Here is a 21,654-nt window from a genome sequence, read left to right as displayed (position 1 = left end):
CTGGTACAGAATAAAAAGTTAACAGCATTGATTGTACACCTGACAGAGTAAAGTAGTAAAAGATCTTTGTAAATATTTAATTTTTAGGTCACTGTTACAAAATAACCATCTTTTCTCATCCTAAATAATATTAATGAACAGGTCATGAGGAGAATTACTAGAAAATGTTTCAAGCTTTGGAATCATAATCCAGGTGGTAACCAAGTACTATATGCTTTGTATTAACCTAATTTTTAACAATCTTTCTTGATTACATTTCAAAAGAAACAGTCTAAAACATGGAAGTGAAAGGAGGAAGGTTTATTGCAGACAAGATACTGGAAATAATTTGCTCAGGACAACCAAGGAGAAATGGAGTGTTCTAAAAATTTAAAAAAGTAAACTAGATGTTATTGGTGGTGGTAGTATAACTTCTATGCAACAGTAATTTTATTTGGGCAGGGCTTCTGGGCAGAGTCTGCCTCAGACCTTTAGTGTGATAATCCATATACATTTCAGTACCCTCTGTTCAGTGGAGGTGTATTAGGGGTTGATCACTCCAAATACAGAGACGCCTACAGCACATTATCTGCCATCCAGGGAAGTAGAGGGGGTGGGCTGAAGGATGGTGCTTAGGCCTCACCTGTTTGCTTATCTACATTTAATAATTGGGGAGGCGTCCAAAAGAATTTCTCAAGGGATGCAAGAAGAAATCCACAATGTTAAGGTACTGTAGTATCGTGCGCAGCCGCAATGTCCGGAGGACCATCACAGCGAACTGAATATTTCCTATTGAATCATTTTGTAAGGGCATCTTAAGGGCTCATTTAAATTACCTTTTTTCAGAGAATTTACTCACAATGCACATTATATGGGATGGTATGTGAAAAATACTGGAGACCCAAGAATAAAATTATCTTTTACCTGCAGCTGTATTCTGTGCACACCGGAAACAGTGAAGATTGTGCATCAGTCCTCAATACCGGAAAACAGTCCACACACAATGAGATCCTAGCCATCTTTTAAAATCAGCTCATCAGAAAATGCCCGAGATAAAGAATCCTAGTTACCTCCATTTTTGTCATGGTACATATTTTAATCCATATAAGCAGCATAAAAACAATTTATGAAAATAATTTTTATTTCTAATCCCTACTCGCAATAAACCCTAATTCTAGGAATTAGGGATCAAGAATTCCTAGAATTGTATAATATAAACTGCAAATCCAACTGTATGCGACCCTCTCAAAGTAAAATTTCTCCTGTGTGATCAGTATATTGCCCATAGAGCGAACACACACACACGATAAATGTATATAACCCTAATATTAAGTTAGGGTAAACAGACCACGAAGCCTACAAAGAAAAAAACAATTGTACAATTTTCCACCATAATCCACAAGTGCAATGCATAGGGATCAACGATCCCTATGCATTGCACTTGTGGATTATGGTGGAAAACTGCGCGCGCACACACTTCTCTACATGTTGCACATTTTAGGCTTCAGAAAGGCTGACCAAATCATCAGTTATACTATGGATTGTGATTAGGTATGAAGATGACAAAGAAAGCATAGGTTGCATCAGTCAACCAGTAAATGCACCACTGGAAACAAAATATCAGAGATTATAAAATCATAATTGGAGTAACAAGTAAAATGTCATTGCCCTTAGTCATATTTGGTGCATATGTGGATTCTAAAAAAAAAATAGGGTTTATACTTCCCTATATACAGGGAAGGGCTGGCAAATTTTAGCCCAAGGGGCAAGACCCGACTCCGCAGCCTATAAGGGACATTTTAAATGGCAAAAAAAAAAATTCAGGTGGCCCAGTGACCCAGCCCATTTAAGTCATGGATCTAAATGGATTAAGACTTGTTCAGTTAAAAGTAATAGCTGGAAACAAAAACCAAAAAGTACAACCAGAAACCTGACTATTTCTGGTAATGACTTGTTTCTACCAAGAGAGGAGGTGGGAGGTGCGCAAAAACAAATAAAAAAAAAATACATGAGAATTTTGTTGAAAAGCATTAAATATATGTTAAATAGGTCACTTTTATTGGTGAACTGCATTGAACTGTAGCTGCAGCCACAAAGCACTCTGGAAAATTATACTGCTTTAAAATGAAAATCATTTTTGAATTCAAAGCAACCTTGAAACCAAATCTAAAAATGTTCTATTTGAGTTCTATGTTCTTCTCCTGATGTTTTTATTATTAATCTGGAAATCTGCTTTCATATATATTGCAGACAGTCTGTATATAGTCTGTATCAATTTTAAATGAAACACACATTTATTATAAATACATTTTGCCACAATGTGGATTTCAAATTGCTTTTGAAAGGAGAGAGGTTAATCCAGCATGAACTTGAATAAAAACAGTGTGTTGTGGGCAAGTCAGCAAGAAGAAATTTCAAAGCAAGGTTATGACTGAGATTAGTATCAGAGGAAATCTTATGTAATGTAAGAGAAGCAGCTGGAGGCGTGCCATGTAAGAATGGGGCGACCCCATGGCAATAAATTAAAAAAGTCTTTGCCTCAAGTCAGAGCAAAGTGACCCAATGGCTGGTTTTAAAGACAAAAGGGTTTCAATAATTTTAAAATGAAATATGCAAATATTAGTAAAACACTAACGTGCATGTGTTTTCTACAAATCATCATTTTGTTAATTACTTGTTTGCAGACTATGCATATTGTTATCTACTACGTCAGGAAACCGACCTATTAATATGGTGACTAAATGTCAAAAGCAACCTTGACTGTCTAGTACAGTGGTTCCCAAACTCTGCGCCTGGGCTCCCTGGGGTGCCTTGGAGATCTCACAGGGGTGCCTTAGAACTGAGAAAGTTTGGAATCCACTGCACTAGACCCAATACACAGTCACTGGGGGTCAAAAATAAAAATATACTTTGCGATCATGCATTTTGGATTTTAAAATCTCAGCCACCAAGATCTTTTACTGTGTCAGGAAAGATTATTATCCATTGACAACGACTTGTGAAAGTAGATGCCAGGAGTACTGTATTTTTTTAGGCACATTAGCAACCTACCTAGCTCCTGGGATTTGTGGAAGGCTGTTAGCCCTTAGACCCAGGGCCATATTATCCAATAGGCTGACTGGGCTCTAGCCTAGGGTGCAAGGCTTTCAGGGGAGCAAAGTTTTTGGTAGTGCAAAATTGTGAGGAGGAGGGATATACAGAAACGCATTATAAAATAAGAATAGCTCTCCAAAGTAAAAAGACAAGATTAAAAGAAAAACGTAGTAAGGTTTTCACCTTAATGTTCACCAATGGTAAAGGCTGAAAACAATGAGTCATCATTGGGTGGGCTCTTGAGGATGAGAGTGTAGGACAGACAAGGATGGCAACAGGCGCATGCATGACAGTCCCTTTCACCTTCACCCTAAGTAGCGCTCGTTCATGCCTACTTCTATACAGTTCTGATTTTAATCACAATGAAATGCGTGACAATGATTGCAGGGATCCTTTAAAAAGCCAAGTGGAGCCGAGGTTTGAAAACACAGGAACACATACACTGGTTACGGGGGTGAAGAAAGTTAGACTTTAAATTAAAGGATGAGGTTTTTTTTACCTACCACATGTTGGCCTGATGTGGAAGGGGAGGGGGCGCTACAAGTGTGTTATCCTTGGGCGGCCTGGATCCTTAATCGGTCCCTGATTAGCCCTCATCAGGAATGCTTTAAGCAGCAGAAGCTTGGGTAACAGTATTCTGATATACATGTCTGAGCTTCAAAGAAGGCTATCCACCAAAAACTCAGTGATCCAGACTTCACATGACTTGAGCAATATCAATAGAAAATCCCAAGATACTGAACTGCTCTTCTATGGCTGCTGTGATACATCATAACAATCTACCTAGATATCTTAATCTATTGTTGCCCATCTTCACTTTCAAAGTATAGGTGACTTATCTGGCTTGTAGGAGCCATCCATAAGCACTTATTCTTCATTTGACAATTTTCTGCGATTATGGTCAATAATGACTTTTTGATTAACACATTTATCTGTCTATTAATATCTTGTTTATGGTGTTTGTGTGCATCGATGGGGTGGGGTAGATTTATTACATTAATGAGTTAGGACCTTGACAGAGAAAACATGTTAACATGTAAACAGGACAAATAATTCTAATTTTCCGAGTTGCATGGGGACCAAATTTTAATTGTCGCATTAAGAGTTATGGGAAAGATGGTTTATGCAAGTACATTGGTGAACCAAGCAGTGCTAAATTCTGACTGTCAAAGCACTGGGGTGTGGCAGTAGTTGCATATATTATGTACTGTGGCATCACCACTTCTGGCTAACAGTGCTGGGCAGTTATAAAGTGCACTTCCTTATATTCACTGGAGTGGTTTCCCAGAATAATAATACTCCATGGACAATAGACCATAGCTCTTGGCAATTGTACAGTGGATTGACAACTGAACAACATGCACCTTGCTGCCAATACAGGTTGTTCACTATACGGAACACAGTGAACAACCAGAATTCATTAATAACACAAGCTCTTAAAGCAGTGAAGACAACAAAAACTACAATCATGTACTTGAATGGTTGCAATATTACCATCTTACTGTAAACAAGTCTCCCAAATAGTCAATTAGACAGGTTCAGCCAGTAAAATAGGAGTAATCGGTTTTGGGTGTCAGGCTATACCACTTTGATATTATCCATCCCTGCCACTAGATGTGTACAGCTAATTTTGTTTACAAAATAAAAAAAGTGGGTTTTTTTTGCAAGAAACTATACATGAGAGGGATAACAAAAAGTAAGAATGATGGAGTAGGGGAATACAGTGTCAAATTGGATTGGTTTTGCTTTATGAGAAATTTTAGTAGATTTTATGTTACTTTAGTGTGCCACGGTTGACAACGAAGTCTACGCAGAATATCAAGAGTTGCTGGAGCCACATCAAGGACAGTAGCTACAGTTTGGTGAAAATTAGGTACTGCCCTATCAGAGGAGAATGTAGAAATTGGGGAGCAGTGGTGTTGGAGAGTTGGAAGACTGTTGAAAATCAATAAAGTTAATATTCCTGCGGGTATGAGGAGGCTTTGAAGAGGTGGACAGCAGGGCGGTTAAAAAAACTTTGGGTAAGCGAGTAGCTAATAAAATTATGATCCAAGAGGGGGAAAAGCAGAAACTGCACATAGTCTAGAGAAAACAAGATCAAGACAGTGGCCATCCTGAGTAGCAGATTCAATCCACTAGGAGAGGTCAGGTGAGGCGGTTAGAGAGAGCAGTTTTGAAGCAGCATTGGAATGTGAATTAGTAATAGGGATGTTGAAATCACCCATGATGATGGTGGGGATGTCAGAAGATAAGTGAGGGAGCTATGTAGAAAAGTGTTCAAGAAATTGTCAGTGAGGTCCAGGGGGCAATAGGATTTTTAAGCAATTCACTATACGTGTTGCTGTGATCTAACAGTATGTACTCCAAAAGATGTGAATGTGAGTGATGGGACATTTGGTAGAACTGTGAATGTGCATTGTTGGGAGACAAGTAGTATAACCCCACATTCTTGCTGCCTCCAGGTCTGGGAGTGTGAGTGAAATGGTGGCCACCATGTGATAGGGCTGTGGGTGAGGAAACATCTGATTGCTTGAGCCATGTTTCGGTATTTGTCAGAAGGTTGAGGTTGTTTGAAAGGAAGAGGTCATGTATGAAGTTTGTAACAAACAGAGCGTGCATTCCAAAAGGGCAGATTTAAAAGGACTTTGGAAGAGATGGGAGACAGGTGATGCATTTGAATTTTGCTGGATTTTTGTAGCGTTCAGATGTGTATAGGAGGAGTGTGGGGGACCTGGATCAGGTGATACATTACCCGCTAATAGAAGAAAGGAGAAAGAAAGATAGGAAAGATTGTTGTAAGATGTGTGTTCTTTTAGTTTATGGGGACAGGGTGAGGCTGTTACAAGTATTGAATTTAAATAGTAAGAGAGTTCTTGAGTATTAAGAGGGGAAGATACAGAGGTAGGGTGGTGCAACATGGGGAAAAAAAAAGAAAGGGGGGAACTAAGGACATTAGTAGGAGATGAGAGGGGCAAACCAGATTGCATACTAACAGCAATCTAGATGGTGAGCAATGTGATGTCCGCATAAGATGTCCAGGCACTCCAGGTATTGGAGAACGAGAGGGCGGTCATGTATAATACTGGTGATGTGGTCCATTTTGTGTGTGCGCTAAACCTTAAGGACAAATGGTTTAATAGTGGGTGACGCTATGACACATCTTTGCGGAAGAGAGGATATGGCCAATTACTTTGTGTGTTTCGGTGTGTTGTGGATTGGAGGCGGAAATAGGTGGCAAGAGATTATGTGGAAGGTGAACCTGCGTGATAAGTGCCATCAAGCAGTGAGCATCTCTCTAGAAGTTTATCATTTTGGGGCAGTTCCATCATATGAGACAGGGTGCCCTATGCTCCACAGCCATGCCAACTGTAAGCTGAGATATTGGGATGGCACCCAGTACCAGTGGAAAACTTAAGAATTTTATTTTAATTGTGTACAAATCGAGCTTTTTTCCACTCCTTCCAGGTATCCAGGATCAGTCCTCTGAGCTGAGAGATTCACCCATGTCGTCTTCCCATCTAAGCTCATGTAGCTCCTCGGTCAGTTGGCCATATTTAATGAAAATTGAGTAAAAAGTGAGTGATGGGACATTTGATAGAACTGTGAATGTGCATTGTTGGAAGACAAGTACTATTACCCCACATTCTTGCCTGCCTCCAGGTCTGGGAGTGTGAGTGAAATGGTGGCCACCATGTGAAAGGGCTGCGGGTGAGGCAACATCTGATTGTTGCCTCACCCTCCTGGGTAGTTCACCCTTCTGCCTGACATCTGGTCAGGCAGGAGGGATAACTACTCAGACAAAAGGCTTCTAACATGATGGGGAGATGGAGTTCTGCATTTGATTTTGTCATGATAGAAAAGACGAATCTGCAAATATTAACAGAAAGCAGATGTAGGGAGCCCAAAGCGTTCCTGTAGCCTAAAGAACACATGGAAAAGTTTTCTTGCACAAGGTCATGGGGGGAAAAAAAAAAAAAAAAAAAAAGTGTAATGTGGTTTCTCCAGCATTTATAGGCTTTCGGATCAAGTCCTTTACTATATCAAAAGTACAGGTGCAGTAGGTCCAGATTGTCAGTGAGAACCGTAAAGTTGCAAAGATTTGGGGGGGGGGGGGGGGAGGGTTGTCTATAAAATAAAAGGAGTCGGGGGGGGGGGGGATGCATGTGGAGCAGATGAACTTCAATATTCACTCAGTCTGTTGTGGGAATGAGTAGATTAATACTGCTTGCATGATATGAGCAACCAAATAGACAGGGAAGGCCCAAATCTCCATCTTTCGAGTGTCTTTAAAGGAATGAGGCAGACTGTTCTGAAGATCTTTGAGAACATTTAAGGGGACTCCGACTGGGAGGATTTATGAAAAGTAGAGGAGTTTGGGGAGGACATTCATCTTCACCGCCGACACTCTTACAATCCACAAATTATGTTAGGAAGCCCAGAAGCGGAGATCTTTAGGAGCCAATCATTGACGGGAAATTTTCCCAAAAAAAATTTAATCATATTGCTTTGTGAGATGGATCCCTAAATATTAAAATTTTGTGGTTGCAAACAGAATGGAAGTTAGATTTCAGTACCTTCAGTTGGGGGAAGGGAAGTTGAGCAGGAGTGCCATCTTATCAGTGTTCATTTTAAAGTTTGAAAATTGGCTATATTTGTTAATTCTTTTTACTACAATGGGTACAATGGATTTGAGGGTCAGATAATGTGAGGAGAGCATCAGGAAAGAGTCAATTTGCTCTCTTTTACTTTTACTTTTACATTAAAAGTCAGGATTAATTTACTTAAAAATAGCCACAAGACATAATATATAAGAATAAACTGTGACTGTGTTACAAGTCTTATATGAACAAAAATATCCTTTATTTTGTGCAGCCATTCGACGCAGGATCATTAACAATCAGAGTAATGAGTTTTAGCTTCCCTTCAAAATGCAACAGATGTGAAGCAATATAAACCATGATTTTTTTCCCCCCTTAATCTTTTTGGGAGAAATAGAAGAACTATTTTCATTGCAGTGTCTTGCTGAGCAAAAAGGTAATGTGTTTCTTGTTCTTTTAATTAAGCAATAAAGCAGAGAAGATATAACCAGATTTTTCCCAGATTCCTCTGGGGAGGAGGGGCACCCATTCATGGCTGGAGAATCTGTGCTTTGCAATGCAAGATAAACTACCTCTAGGCTTTAATAGAATGAGGAGAGTTCAGGCTACACACACACACACACACACACACACACACACACACACACACAAAAGCATTTATAAACATAAATCAAAGCATTTGATTAATAACTGCAGACAAGTTGCTTTATGGCAGATTTCCTCAGGGAGACTATCACCAAACTGGGTCTACTCATACAATACAACACTTGATATTGAACCTAGAAGTGCAAGCTTGCAGTTCTACTAAGCAATGTGTATGTATCCTTTGCATGATTTCTAAATGGACGGACAAACAAACAAATATACAAACATAACAGAGCTGACAGTGGAGCGAGTACAATTGTGACAGATAGTGGTAAAAAGCAAACTTCATGTCACAGATCTACACATCTATGCGTGTTGACCACCTACAGGGTAAAAAACATTGCTGCATAATATCGGTTAAAAAAAAATAAAAAAAAATGTAATTTGGAAGGCATGGTTCTGGGTGAATGTTACGATGTTTGACCAAACCATATGAGCAGCTTGGTCAAACAGAGAGCAGATGTTAAATATACTGATCATGGGCAGAGAGCCAAGAAAGAACAGCAGTTCTCCAACAGCCCACAGGCCTCTGTTGCCACCATGCTCTCTCAAATGCCAGCGGTAGCTACTGGGACACTATTTCTGTGATAAACTGTCAATCTCCTAAAAGGTAGCTCTCGAAGTTTTCCAGACTGAGTATTGTATGCATCTATATGTTACTAAATCTACAGAACAGTAATAAGCACTTCAATTTACTATATACAGAAGAACCTCAAAGAACATACTGGAATATTCTAAGCTAAATCAAAGAATTTTTGTGTTTATTCGGTTAATCAGCTGTAGCATTTTTAATAGGCAAAGCTGTTTAAATGGGTGAGGCATATTTCTTATGTATACATGAAGTACACAAACAAAACACGTGGTTCATAACTTCAAAATACAATATACAAGAAAATATTAACAAATAGGTCTCTTTATTTGATAAAGGTGACATGATACGGATTGTGAAGGATGCCCCATTAACTATGTACAAACACAACTCAATCCTGAAAAGATAACTGCAAGAATATATCTTGCTGATCACAAGTGATTAGCTAATCCTGCCTTTACATGGATGCCAGCGTAGGCTCAGGTGTCAACTGCAAGACATGCCAATCTACAAGGACTAGTGCTTGGAAACATTAGCCAGACAGCATTAGAAAAACATAAAATGCTTGTTTATAAACGGCTCTGTACTGAACTCTACTATTCAGGACTCCTCTTGAAATAGAACGGTTGCTTACCATAGTGAAACTATATAGTATACCCACCACACTTCAGCTTTACAATATAAATTTCCTGTTCTTCAGAAATTGAAGTTCAGAGCATTTTTCTTTACAATCAGCTGGCTAATGGACTACTAAAGCTAAAATATAGGTGTGGACACACGTCAGGGGTGTCCCTACAAAGATACAAATCCCTCAGGGACAGTATTAGAAACAAACATGCAGATTTGCGTAAATACACACAGGACAATGTAAGAATAATAGCAATACAATAGCATTAGTAAATAACAGCCAAATGATTAGCCGATAGATAAGCCCTGGTTGGTAACTACCCTGTGTTGTGAAGGTATGTGGTCCTAAAGCCGGCACCAGTCCAGGGTCTCCCGGCTCAGACAGCACCCTGTATTAAGAGCTCTCACTGACCGATTAGCAGATGCTAGTTAGTGTTTGCGATCCAGATGTCCCACTCTCAGCCATTCGCCCTCATACTTTGTACCCTCAACTTTACCTCTCCTCTCCTGATCTCTCTCCCTCCCTCCTCTCTAGGGTGTCCACCTGCCTCTCTGCCATCTCCTCCTGGATGTCCTCTCAATTCCTCAAACTTAACCTCGCCAAAACTGAACTCATAGTCTTCCCTCCCCCTCGCCCCCTTCTGACCTCTCTATCACTGTCGACAACACCTCTATCTCCCCTGTCCCCCAACTTCACTGCCTCTGGGTCATCCTCGACTCCTCTCTCCCCTTTGGCCCCCACATTCTTTCTTGCTAAATCCTGCCGCTTCCAGCTGCGTAACATCGCACGCATCCGGCCCTTCCTTTCCCAAGATGCCACTAAATGTCTTATTCACTCTCTGATCATCTCCCGCATAGACTACTGTAACCTCCTCCTTACTAGCCTCCCCCACTCTCACCTCGCTCCCCTTCGATCTGTACTTAACGCTGCCGCTAGGCTCATCTTCCTTTCTCGCCGCTCCTCTTCTGTCTCCCCCCTCTACCAATCCCTTCACTGGCTCCCCTTACCCTACAGAATCCTGTTCAAGCTCCTCACTCTTACATACAAGGCCCTCGCCAACTCCACAGCACCCTACATCTCCTCCCTCCTCTCTATTCATGCTCCATCCCGCCCTCTCTGATCGGCCAATGACCGTCGCCTCTCTTCCCCCCCCCCCCCCCTGATCACTTCCTCCCACGCGCGTATCCAAGACTTCTCCCGCGCTGCCCCCCTCCACTGGAACCAGCTCCCCCGCTCCATCAGAACTTCCCCTAATCTGTCCAGTTTCAAAAGGTGTCTAAAAACCCACCTTTTTCTTAAAGCTTTCCAGTCTCCCACTTAACTTCCTACCTTTTCTTCTGACTCTTCCCCCTCATTCCCCTTCCGCTATCCTTATCCTCCGTTCCTCCTTCTCTCCCCTGTGTCTCTCTGTCAGTCTTCCCCTCCCCTTAGATTGTACGCTCCTTCTAGCAGGGTCTTCTTTCCTCCTGTCTTCACCACTTTTAACTCTGCTCGCCTGCTACCTAGCCTTACTCCTTGAGGACCCTCTTCCCCCATCCCCTCTCGCTTCCTCCTCTTTCCCTGGGGGTCTCCCTCTCATCCGTGCCCTCCCTCCTTGGTGCCGTTGTTGGCTGACCTTCCCCTACCCCTCTAGCTGTGCCTTGAGTTACTGTGATTATTGGTTACTGTTCTGTGCCGTCTCTCCTCGTATTGTTATTTCGTTTGTCCCTGTATGGCGCCGCGGACACCTAGTGGCACCTTATAAATAAAAGTTAATAAAATTATTAAATACCCTAAATCACATCATTGACCACATAAAAAAGTGTCAAACTCGAATAAGGGGTGGAGACATCAGCTATTTATATAGCGCCACTAATTCTGCAGCAGCATACAGAGAACCCACCACACATCAGTCCCTGCCGCACTGGAGCTTACAGTCTAAAATTCCCCAACATACACACAGAGACACTTAATTGGCTGTTATTAAACTGACCCTAGTATGTTTTTGGAGTGTGGGAGGAAGTCGGAGCACCCGTATGAAACCCACACAAACATAGGGATAACAATACAAACTCCACACAGATAATGCCATGGTCGTGAATCAAACTCATGACACCAGTGCTTTGAAGATGTTTAGTTCCCTTTGCACAGTGGTGTGTGTGGTCGGATTAACAGCAAAACTAGAAACAGCAAGTTTGCAAATTGTTGAAGACACATTGTATTTGCATGTCTCAATATACGAACAGGGGACTTACAAAAACACGATAATGAAACATTTTGCTACATATTAAATCCACTATGTTGAACACGATGGTCTCTTAAGTGTTGGTCTGACAACAATGAATGTGTGGATAATCTATTTACTTGCTTAGCTGCATAATGTTAGCATTTTATTGTTATAGTGCCACAAGATCTCTTTGAAAGTGTCATTTAAAAATTATGTAAATACAGCAGTACTTCCACTAAATATGATACCATTGGGTTGCATAAGCAGCATAATAAAAGTGTACTTTACACAAAAATTGCATAGACATTACTCTACACAAGGCAGGCACATTTGGAACATAACTGAATATATGAAATAGATTTGTCCCTTCTGACTGGGACATGAACTGCAATAGATAGTTCTAAAAAGTATAGCAACTCATCCACTATTAGTGGGAGAAACAAGATACAGCTTATCTGGGTGATCTCATTTTGTCACATTAAGTAATATTCACACACATATAACCGAGGAGCTATCAGAAATTGAGATATTTGACAAAAAGTTTAAATTGAAGGATATTTTTCTCATATGGAGAACAGCCGTTCAACATTTTCCACACACAGTCACTTCTATATTTCCACTTCAACTACCAAATCTGTTACTACTGATGTATTGGTGAGCTCTTTCTGGTCATGAAGGGGCAAAAACCATTTAGTCTTCAGATCATTATGCCTCAACAACATGGCAGCAATGTCATATGATCGGTGACATCTTACCTGACCCTATAAAATCACTGAATCAAGTGGGAGGTAAGTTTTCTGAACACTTAGGAACAATAGGAGTTGAATTTGTCTCATCAATAGGCTTTAGGCAGAATATATAAAACCTGCAATTATTACTATTATAACTTTCTCAGTATTGGCCACCCTTAGTTTAGTCTGAATAAGAAGGGATTATGTATTTATACTACATCAGACAGTTAAACTGGTTACTTTTTTTGTACTATTACACAAAATAGGGACAACCACCATGAGATGGTAGATGAAAGTTTCAACAGAAAATAAAAGCAAATAGCTGTTATTTGATTAACAGCCCAGTTTCAACAATTATTCCAAAAGTACCTTCTCTAGATTCAACCTCAGCAGTAAGTAAAGCAGGGATATTATTGGAACCACTATTAAAACTTCAGTATTCGTAAGAGATTACCCAACTGCTTGTGTGGCTCAGTGTTCCAGGGCAGGGCTATCGCTGTTTGTTGTCCTATACTGTTTATGCACATTTCATTGCAGAGGTCCTATTTTGGTATACTTCTTTCTAATCTACTTTATGACGTGCTCTATATCACATACATAATCTCTTTTTTCATATTGTCCCGTTTGTCACAGAACAATGCTGATTTGCTGTGGGTAAACAGAGTAGCCTAATTAGCAAGGATGAGCGGGCTCGGATTCCGCTAATCCGAGCCCACCCGAACAGTGCGGATCCGACGGGATCCAAGCAATGTTCGGGAACTTCCGCCCAGCAAAAAGATCCGAAACGAGGTTATGACATCCAAGTCTCGCGTCGGATCTCGCGAGACTCGGATGTCATAAATTCTCAGCTTGCGGCCGCCATCTTCATTTCGCCTGACATCAGGGAAGAGGGAGGTTGTAGGGTAGTGGTACTCCTGCGTGATCAGTCCAGTGGTGCTTTATGCTTGTGTCCAGTGTTCTGCCCTTGCTGAGTCCAGTGGTGCTTTGGCCAGTGTCTGTCCTGCTGAGTCCAGTGGTGCTTTGGCCAGTGTCTGTCCTGCTGAGTCCAGTGGTGCTTTAGTCCTGTGTTTTGTTGTGCTAAGTCCATAGTAATTTTATAATTATTAAAAACTCCAAAATAAAAAAAAAAATATTAAAAAATAATTTAAAAAAAGTATAAAAAAATTCTAGAGCAATATATTATTGCAGTCCTGAAATATTAGTACTGCAATACCTACATTCACTAGTTCTGCAGTCCCAAAAAATAGGAACTGCAATCTATATTACTACGTTCACTGTTTCTGCAGTCCCAAAGTGTGTTGGGTTTAGGGGTACGCTCTCTTGTGCTGCATATAATGGAGTACAAAAATTTGGAGGATAAAGTAGGGAAATCTCAAGACCCACTTCCTCCTAACACCATAAATTTGGTGGTGCAGCATTACCTGAAGAGTGACAGGGGTGTGCAGGAGATGCTTGCGGTGGCACGCAAAATTGCTGGACACTTTCGGCATTCTGCCAGTGCCCAACGCAGACTCGAGCAACATCAAAAAAGGCTGAACCTGCCCTGCCATCACCTCAAACAAGAGGTTGTGACGCGCTGGAACTCCACCCTCTATATGCTGCAGAGGATGGAGGAGCAGCAAAAGGCCATTCAAGCCTACACAGCCACCTACGACATAGGCAAAGGAGTGGGGATAACCCTTAGTCAAGCGCATTGGAGACTGATTTCCGTGTTGTGCAAGGTTCTCCAGCCGTTTGAACTTGCCACACGAGAAGTCAGTTCCGACACTGCCAGCTTGAGTCAGGTGATTCCCCCGATCAGGCTGTTGCAGAAGCAGGTGGAGAAAGTGAGGGAGGAGCCGGTAAACCATTGCGATTCCACCAAGCATGTAGTTCTTGTGGATGAAGCCCTTCGTACGCTTTGCCAGGATCCGAGGGTGGTCAGTCTTTTAAAGTCAGAGGAATACATTCAGTGCTGGATCCTCGGTTTAAAGCGTATGTTGTGTCTCTGTTTCCGGCGGACACAAGTCTACAGAGGTGCAAAGACCTGCTGGTCAGGAGATTGTCCTCGCAGCCACAGGTGTTGAAGAAAATGCAGGAGCTGTTGGCATGTCACGGTCCTCTTCAGAGGACAAAGCTCAGTTTTCCTAAAAGACCTGCTGGCGGGGATGCTGAGAACATCTGGTCCGGACTGAAGGACCTGCCAACCATTTCAGACATGTCCTGTCGCTGCATTGGATGCGGTCACAATTGAAAAAAATGGTGGAGGATTACTTTGACATGTCTACTTGGATGGTGTCAGCAGACAGTCCATATTTTTACTGGCAGGAAAAAAAGCCAGTTTGGAAGCCCCTGTACAAACTGGCTATATTTTACCTGAGTTGTCCACCCTCCAGTGTGTACTCGGAAAGAGTTTTTAGTGCAGCGGGGAACCTGGTCAGTGAGCGGCGAAGGAGGTTGCTTCCGCAAAACGTTCAAAAAATGATGTTCATAAAAATGGATTATCAATTCCTCAATCAAGAACAGCACTGGCCTCCAGAGACTACAGAGGGACCTGTGGTTGTGGAGTCCAGCGGGGACGAACTGATAATGTGTGAGGATGAGGAAGTACACACTGAAGGGGGCCAGGAATCAAAGGATGAGGACGAGAACGACATCTTGCCTCAGTAGAGCCAGTTTAGTTTGTACAGGGAGAGATGAATAGCTTTTTTTTGTGTGGGGGCCCAAACAAACCAATCATTTCAGCCACAGTAGTTTGGTAGGCCCTGTCGCTGAAATGATTGGTTTGTTAAAATGTGCATGTCCTATTTCAACAACATAAGGGTGGGTGGGAGGGCCCAAGGACAATTCCATCTTGGAACTCTTTTTTTGGCATTATGTGCTCTTTGGGGCATAGTTTTTCAAACTGCCATCCTGTCTGCCACTGCAGTGCCACTCCTATATAGTCATCCTATGGCAAAGCGGATAACTGCGGCCGTAACAGCTATGTTGGTGTTAGACGTGCATCCGGTGTCCGCCTACTGTGCAGTGGAATTTAGACGGTTGATGGAGGTAGTGTGTCCCCGGTACCAAATCCCGTTGAGATTCCACTTCAATAGGCAGTCCAGTAATATTAGTATCAGATATTAAACTACGTTCACTGTTCCCGCTACATCAAAAAAGCATGAACCTGCCCTGCCATCAACTAAAACAAGAGGTAGTGACGCGCTTGAACTCCACCCTCTATATGCTGCAGAGGATGGAGGAGGAGCAAAAAAGCCATTCAGGCCTACACAGCCAGCTATGATGGGCCACGTGTTTGTGCCGCCGACTTGTGTCGCTTAGCTTAGACATCCAGCTACCTCGGTGCAACCTTTTGGACTAAAAACAATAGTGTGAGGTGTTCACAATAGACTGGAAATTAGTGGCAATGAATGTTATTGAGGTTAATAATAGTGTAGGAGTGGAAAAAAACAGGAAATATGGATTTTAGCACTTTTTATAAAAAAAAAAAAAAAAAAATCAGAACCAAAACCTTTCATGGGGTGTTTTGGCAAAACAAATCAGAACCCAAAACACCAAAAGTGGCCGGTGCACACCCTTACTAATTAGTGTGGTTACGGAACAGCAGATCAGTTGTGCGGCCTATTTTGACCCGATTTAAGACTGGACTGTAGGAAATAAGTATCATTGTCCCACCACAAAGGTAGAGCAGTTTTATTTTCTGTGTGGGGCACACACAAACAACTCCAATCTTCCATTTAGCAGAGACAGAGGACTTCTTGTGTTGCCTGTAGATGTGAGGTACGGTACCATCTAGCACTTTAGTATTTTACACAGATAACAGTAGCTTATTAACATAAAAAAGGTAAATGCAATGTTACAAGATACCATTTTACACTGGAGAGATGTGAATTTATGCTATGTTTAAAAAAAAAACAAAAAAACCCAAAACACTGTAGTATCCAAAGTCAGTTTCCAAACATGATCTCTACAGATTTCATGTGCAGATCTTAAACGATTTTATGAACAGTGTCCACCTCAGATATTCCTCCGCAGTTTGGTAATACTGCTTTTTAAAGAGTAATCATCAAGATTTAACCTCATTATATTGCTGCAGTATTAGAGGAAATAGTTTTCTACATGATTTACATTAAAAGCTGTAGTTTTTTTAGGTCTTCAAACACAGACATCCAACATGATGTTAATAGGTTTCTGAGGAGGTACCAGACATGGGGAGCTGGACAACAAAATATGCGATGGTGTATAGAATATATGCAAGTAAAGCAAAACAAATCTGCCAAAATTCTGGTGCAACCAACGGGTTATGACTATGTGGTCTGGGTAGTTATAGACCATATTCCTAACAAAGCTTATAAAGTCAGTCATTCTACCAAGTGACCTTGATTTAGAAGATTAGCTGTTTTACTAAAAATTAAAAATACTAGTTCAAGTGGTGGCTGTTGTCGCTTAATAAAATAATTTGCATAGTTTCCCAGTATTAAAATAAATTAAAAAAAGAGTAAGCAACCAAGTACCTGGCCCAGTTTGTTTTATTTGTCTATGCACCGTTTAGCAAAGCTTCTAATCCATGAACACAGTACTTTATAATAAATCCAGATTAAGTGTTTAGCAAGAAGTCACATAAAACTATTATAAAAAGGGACAAAAAACAAGTTTGTATATGCAGCTGTACATGCAGCTTTTCCAGAGACAGCAATGTTGTGACATATAGGTTTTTTTTTGTCCTGCAGATAGTCCCAGTTTTTGCTACTAAACATAGGAAGGCTTTCTCCATCTAAGCCTGCCCACCTTTATCCCTCTTTACCTTCCTTCTCCTGTTACCATACTTTACCACCCCCTCACTCTCTCTCTGCTCCTTCCTACTCTTGCTCACATATTCCCATAGAGTTCTTGTTCCCTCACCTGCTCTTCCTTCCGTGTCTTTTGTCAGCCCCCTCTACCCTCATGTCCTCTTCCTCCTGTTTACCTTTTCCCCTCTCTTTTCTCCTCTTCACCACTCAACTCCTGTCACTGTCTCTCCACTTCTACCTTGCCTACACATCTCCATCTTTGTCCTGACCCTGTTACTATCACCCACACTTGTGGGCACAGGTTCAACCTCCTACGCTCTCCCCTCCATCTCCGCTCTGTGCACTAGTAGTCACTTTCACCTTTGCCTGTGCACCTGATCTGTTTAGTTTTAAGTTTCTCTGCTTCTGCACATTATTTGTACTTACTTTCTGTACTTACTGCACCATCTTTGTTCTGCTTCTACATCTCGCATTGCTACACTGTACTGTTACCCTGTACTGCTGTCCCTTACGCTATATAAGGCGCTGCGGATCCTTTGTGGAGGATTAATTATTATTGTACTAATAAATTATTCTCAGGGGCAATTGTGAGTACCAAACAATTGTTTTAGTGCATTTTGCATACAAAAGCAATTAGCGTGAGATGTAAAATGTCAATGTGGAGACCCTTTATATTCAAGAGAATGGGAGTCTTTCCTAAAATGCATTATTTCTTTACAATTAAATGCACACTAAATAAAAAAATTTTTTTATATATAATATATATATATATATATATATATATATATATATACACACATATACACACACACACATATACACACACACACACATATATATATATATACATATACACACACACACTAATATGCTACATTAGAAAATCTACAATGCTTTCTTTCTAGTGTTTGAGACATCTTACATGCCAACTAGTACTGTTGTGTATAGGTAAATATGGGATTAAAACAACGCAAGACATGGCATACCACCGTATACCAGCCCACTTTGAAAATAGATACTAGCATACACATACAGCCACAAAACCAATCCCTTTTAACAAAGTGGTCATGTCATTTCTCCAGAGATATATACTAGGAAGCACCTGCAGAAGCCATGAAATCAGAACTTACTCTGTTATCTCCTCCGTCACAGTGTGTTCCACCTGCAGCCGAGAGTTGACTTCTATGAAGTAATGTTTGCCATGTTTATCCACAAGGAACTCCACTGTACCTGCATTTTCATAGCTGACCTGCAGACAAACAAGATAAAAGATTGAGAGAGTTACGTGTGTGTCCATAGGATCCTTGAACTACTTTCTTTGTTAGCAAAGAAAAAAAACTTCAAAGTAGATGGGGAGAGCATTTTTAAGAAGTAAATAAACACATACAGTCAATTAAAGGCACATCATTTACTTTTCAAATACTATTCTATACATACACAATTTTAATTGAGGTCATTCAGACAGGCTAAAATTATAGTAGATATATACCAATTGCTCATTTGCCACAACAATGACATGTAAAGATGCCTGAGTTTTAGCACAGTGGTATGCTTCATGAAGATTTTAACCTGTGCATATGTACATCAAGTTTAACTATCTGGTAAAGAATAAGGGACTAATCTAAGCCATTAAAACTGATCTAGACAACAGTAAATCCCATCCTTATAGAATTAAGGCTATAGCATGGAATTAAAATGGGATACAATAAGCCAGAGAGAAGGGACACTAGGGAGATCTTACCGGCACATTGGTACCTAGATAAACAATTTGACAAAGTAAATATGTGGCACCTAACTTTAAAATAAGTTCTGAATAACCATAAATAGGCTCAATGCGCTTATTCCTGTTGATCTATTTCTTCCACCGAGAAACTATCTATGACTTGTGTTGTTGGCAGAGTTTAGCCATCTAGATACAAAAACGAAAAGGTCATGTGACTGCACTGGCGAGACCTGGCAGTATGCCCAGACTAATTCAACTACAATGTAGCGAAAGTTTAATATTTAGTTTGGCAGAGTCACCAAAGTAACTGTATTAAATCAGCAATGTCGAATTAATAGCAGCATTAAAATACTGTAGAACTTGTGTAAATGTGATATACCCAATAATGAAGTGAAATATAGTCCATACTTGCATCATATCAATGATATGCTTGAGGAAAGAGCATCACTAACATTACTCTAATTATAAGATTTAGAATTTTGCAGAAAATTAACCCCTTTGCCGCTGAGCCTACTCTGGCACATTCCAGCATTAATGTCTATTTGTTTACCCAGACAAATTATAGCTTAGTATTTTCTGAAAATTCAATTTTTCAGAAAAAAAAATAAAAATTTTGCTTATACCGCCTGTCACTGCAAACTATAAAACTATATCTACCTATAACAGCCTGAAAAGTGTTTTGGTTTTTTGTTGAGATTTCAAAAAAGTGAATTTAAAACAAGTGTGCATATTTTTTGTCTCAAACACCATCAAGAAATACTTTGTAGAACTTGTTTTGGTATTTTTTGCTCATTTGTACCAACAAGACAAACAACCGAATTAAATGTGTACCCCTGGGTTTATTGAAGGATGAGGGAGATTTGAGCATCATAACCCCCCCACCCCTACTCCAGACTGGGCTAATTAATGTTTTCTGTAATCTAGGTGGTTACAGTCTGGTGATCACATGATCAAACTAACTCTGGGGCCCAAATCATTTGAAAGAGGAGACTCCCTCGTCCTTAGCACTGAATGGTTTGAAGTGCCATACTTAACTCTAAAATGCTTTGTGATTTATTACAATGAGAGAAACATGGCTATTGTTTACGAACCATTTATATAGTGCCTATATATTAAACAGTGCTATACAGAGAATATCTAATCACTCAGACCAGTCCTTGCCCATTGGAGCTCATCTAACATCTATGTTCATTACTACACGCTAAAAGATGAATTCTGCCATTTATGTTAATTAAAATTTAGATTCAATTTATATCTCTATCTTCCAGTATGTGACCAATTTAACGAACATCTAGTCATTTGCATACATTTACAAGAAATTGATACCTGCAAGAACTGGTACAGCGATCATTAAATGCTAGATGGAGAAAACGCCACAAGCTGCAATAATGATCCATCGGCGTTCGTTATATTAGCCTTGGCTATAGTATCTGGGGTTTTCATAGGTCAGTTAATTACTATATTGATAAGTCTTCACAGGTCTTTTTCCAGTTCTTAAAGCACGTAAAGTATAAGTGGCCAGGGAATATCAAATTTCCATTCCGCACTTGTTTTTCTACCAATGACAAAATGCATTGCCTGGCTGATATAATGATAAAATCCATGAGATCAGGTGGAAGAAAGCAGCATATGGCAAGTCAAATTGAGCTAGTAGTACTGCAGAAGAGACGTTAAAACTATCTGACGGCAGCTGTTGTCTTATTTGTCACTTGAAAAAGGACAAAGTTAAGAGATAAAGCAAAAAGACCTGACCTCATTAATGTGTATTACACTGTGCGCAACTGGCTGGGTGCAGCTTCAGACAACTGTCATCTTAAATATTAATCTACTGCAGAGGCTTAACCTACAAACTCAGATTGAAAAGAACAGACATGATAGAGTGCAACAATTAGAGCTCCACATCAAGAAAAGCTCTTTCCACAAGGTTTACTTAAAACCAAAAAACACACTACTCTATGTAACCGTAAAATACATAAACAAGTTGCAAAGCAGAATGTATATTTCACCTAACTGAACTAAATATATATCCAATCTTCTGAAACAGCATACCACTATTCATAATTCTTTTGTTTTAAATCCACAGCTGAAGTACTTACAATTGCAGTATTAACAAGAACATAACACTTTATTTTCACTAGACTTTCAGTAAAATAAATGGACATAAGTCATTTCGAACACAACCTCCATTTTCTGCATACTTACTGATACAATATGCCATAAGCAGCTATAGACTGCAATGGAACAGTGCCCAGGATGCTCAGTAGTAATAGTACACCCACTTATAGTGCAAGCCGCTAATCAGGTATGGAACTACTTATATTACCCAGCAAGCAGCTGTGTGTGGTTCTCAACTTAACTACTGTGCATTCAAATCCAAAATATGTCCTTTAAAAGCTGAACCACTGCAGGCTGCCTTCAAAAATCATAAAAACAGACCCCCACAGCTTTGCAGGAAGGATGTCCTTCATCTTAAAACGAGTGCAACATGTGTTGCTACACAAAATAAACACAATGGTGAAAGAAAGCAGACATGCTCCTGATAAACAAAGGCCTATCGTTGGAATAAACCAGACAATATGCCAAAACAGTTCTGATCAGTCAAAGCATGGACGACCACAAAACTTCTTAAGGTGCCCTGTGGTAGCAGCAGATCCTTTGAGTTCTGTAAGTTGGCAGGCGGGGCCTTTGTG

The 21,654-nt window shown here is 40.4% G+C and overlaps 1 protein-coding gene across 3 annotated transcripts in view; it reads right to left on the bottom strand.

Moving 5' to 3' along the window:
* Positions 1–21,654, bottom strand: part of PC (pyruvate carboxylase) — a 341,750-nt gene that overhangs the window by 188,378 nt on the left and 131,718 nt on the right. For all 3 annotated transcript variants that reach the window (XM_075188742.1, XM_075188743.1, XM_075188740.1), the window contains exon 8: positions 18,372–18,490. In XM_075188742.1, the coding sequence (XP_075044843.1) occupies positions 18,372–18,490 (119 nt within the window). The remainder of the gene's footprint in view (positions 1–18,371; positions 18,491–21,654) is intronic.

The sequence above is a fragment of the Mixophyes fleayi genome, chromosome 10 (genome assembly GCF_038048845.1).
Source record: "Mixophyes fleayi isolate aMixFle1 chromosome 10, aMixFle1.hap1, whole genome shotgun sequence".
Lineage (NCBI taxonomy): Eukaryota > Metazoa > Chordata > Amphibia > Anura > Limnodynastidae > Mixophyes > Mixophyes fleayi.
This window is presented reverse-complemented; position numbering and strand designations above follow the sequence as displayed.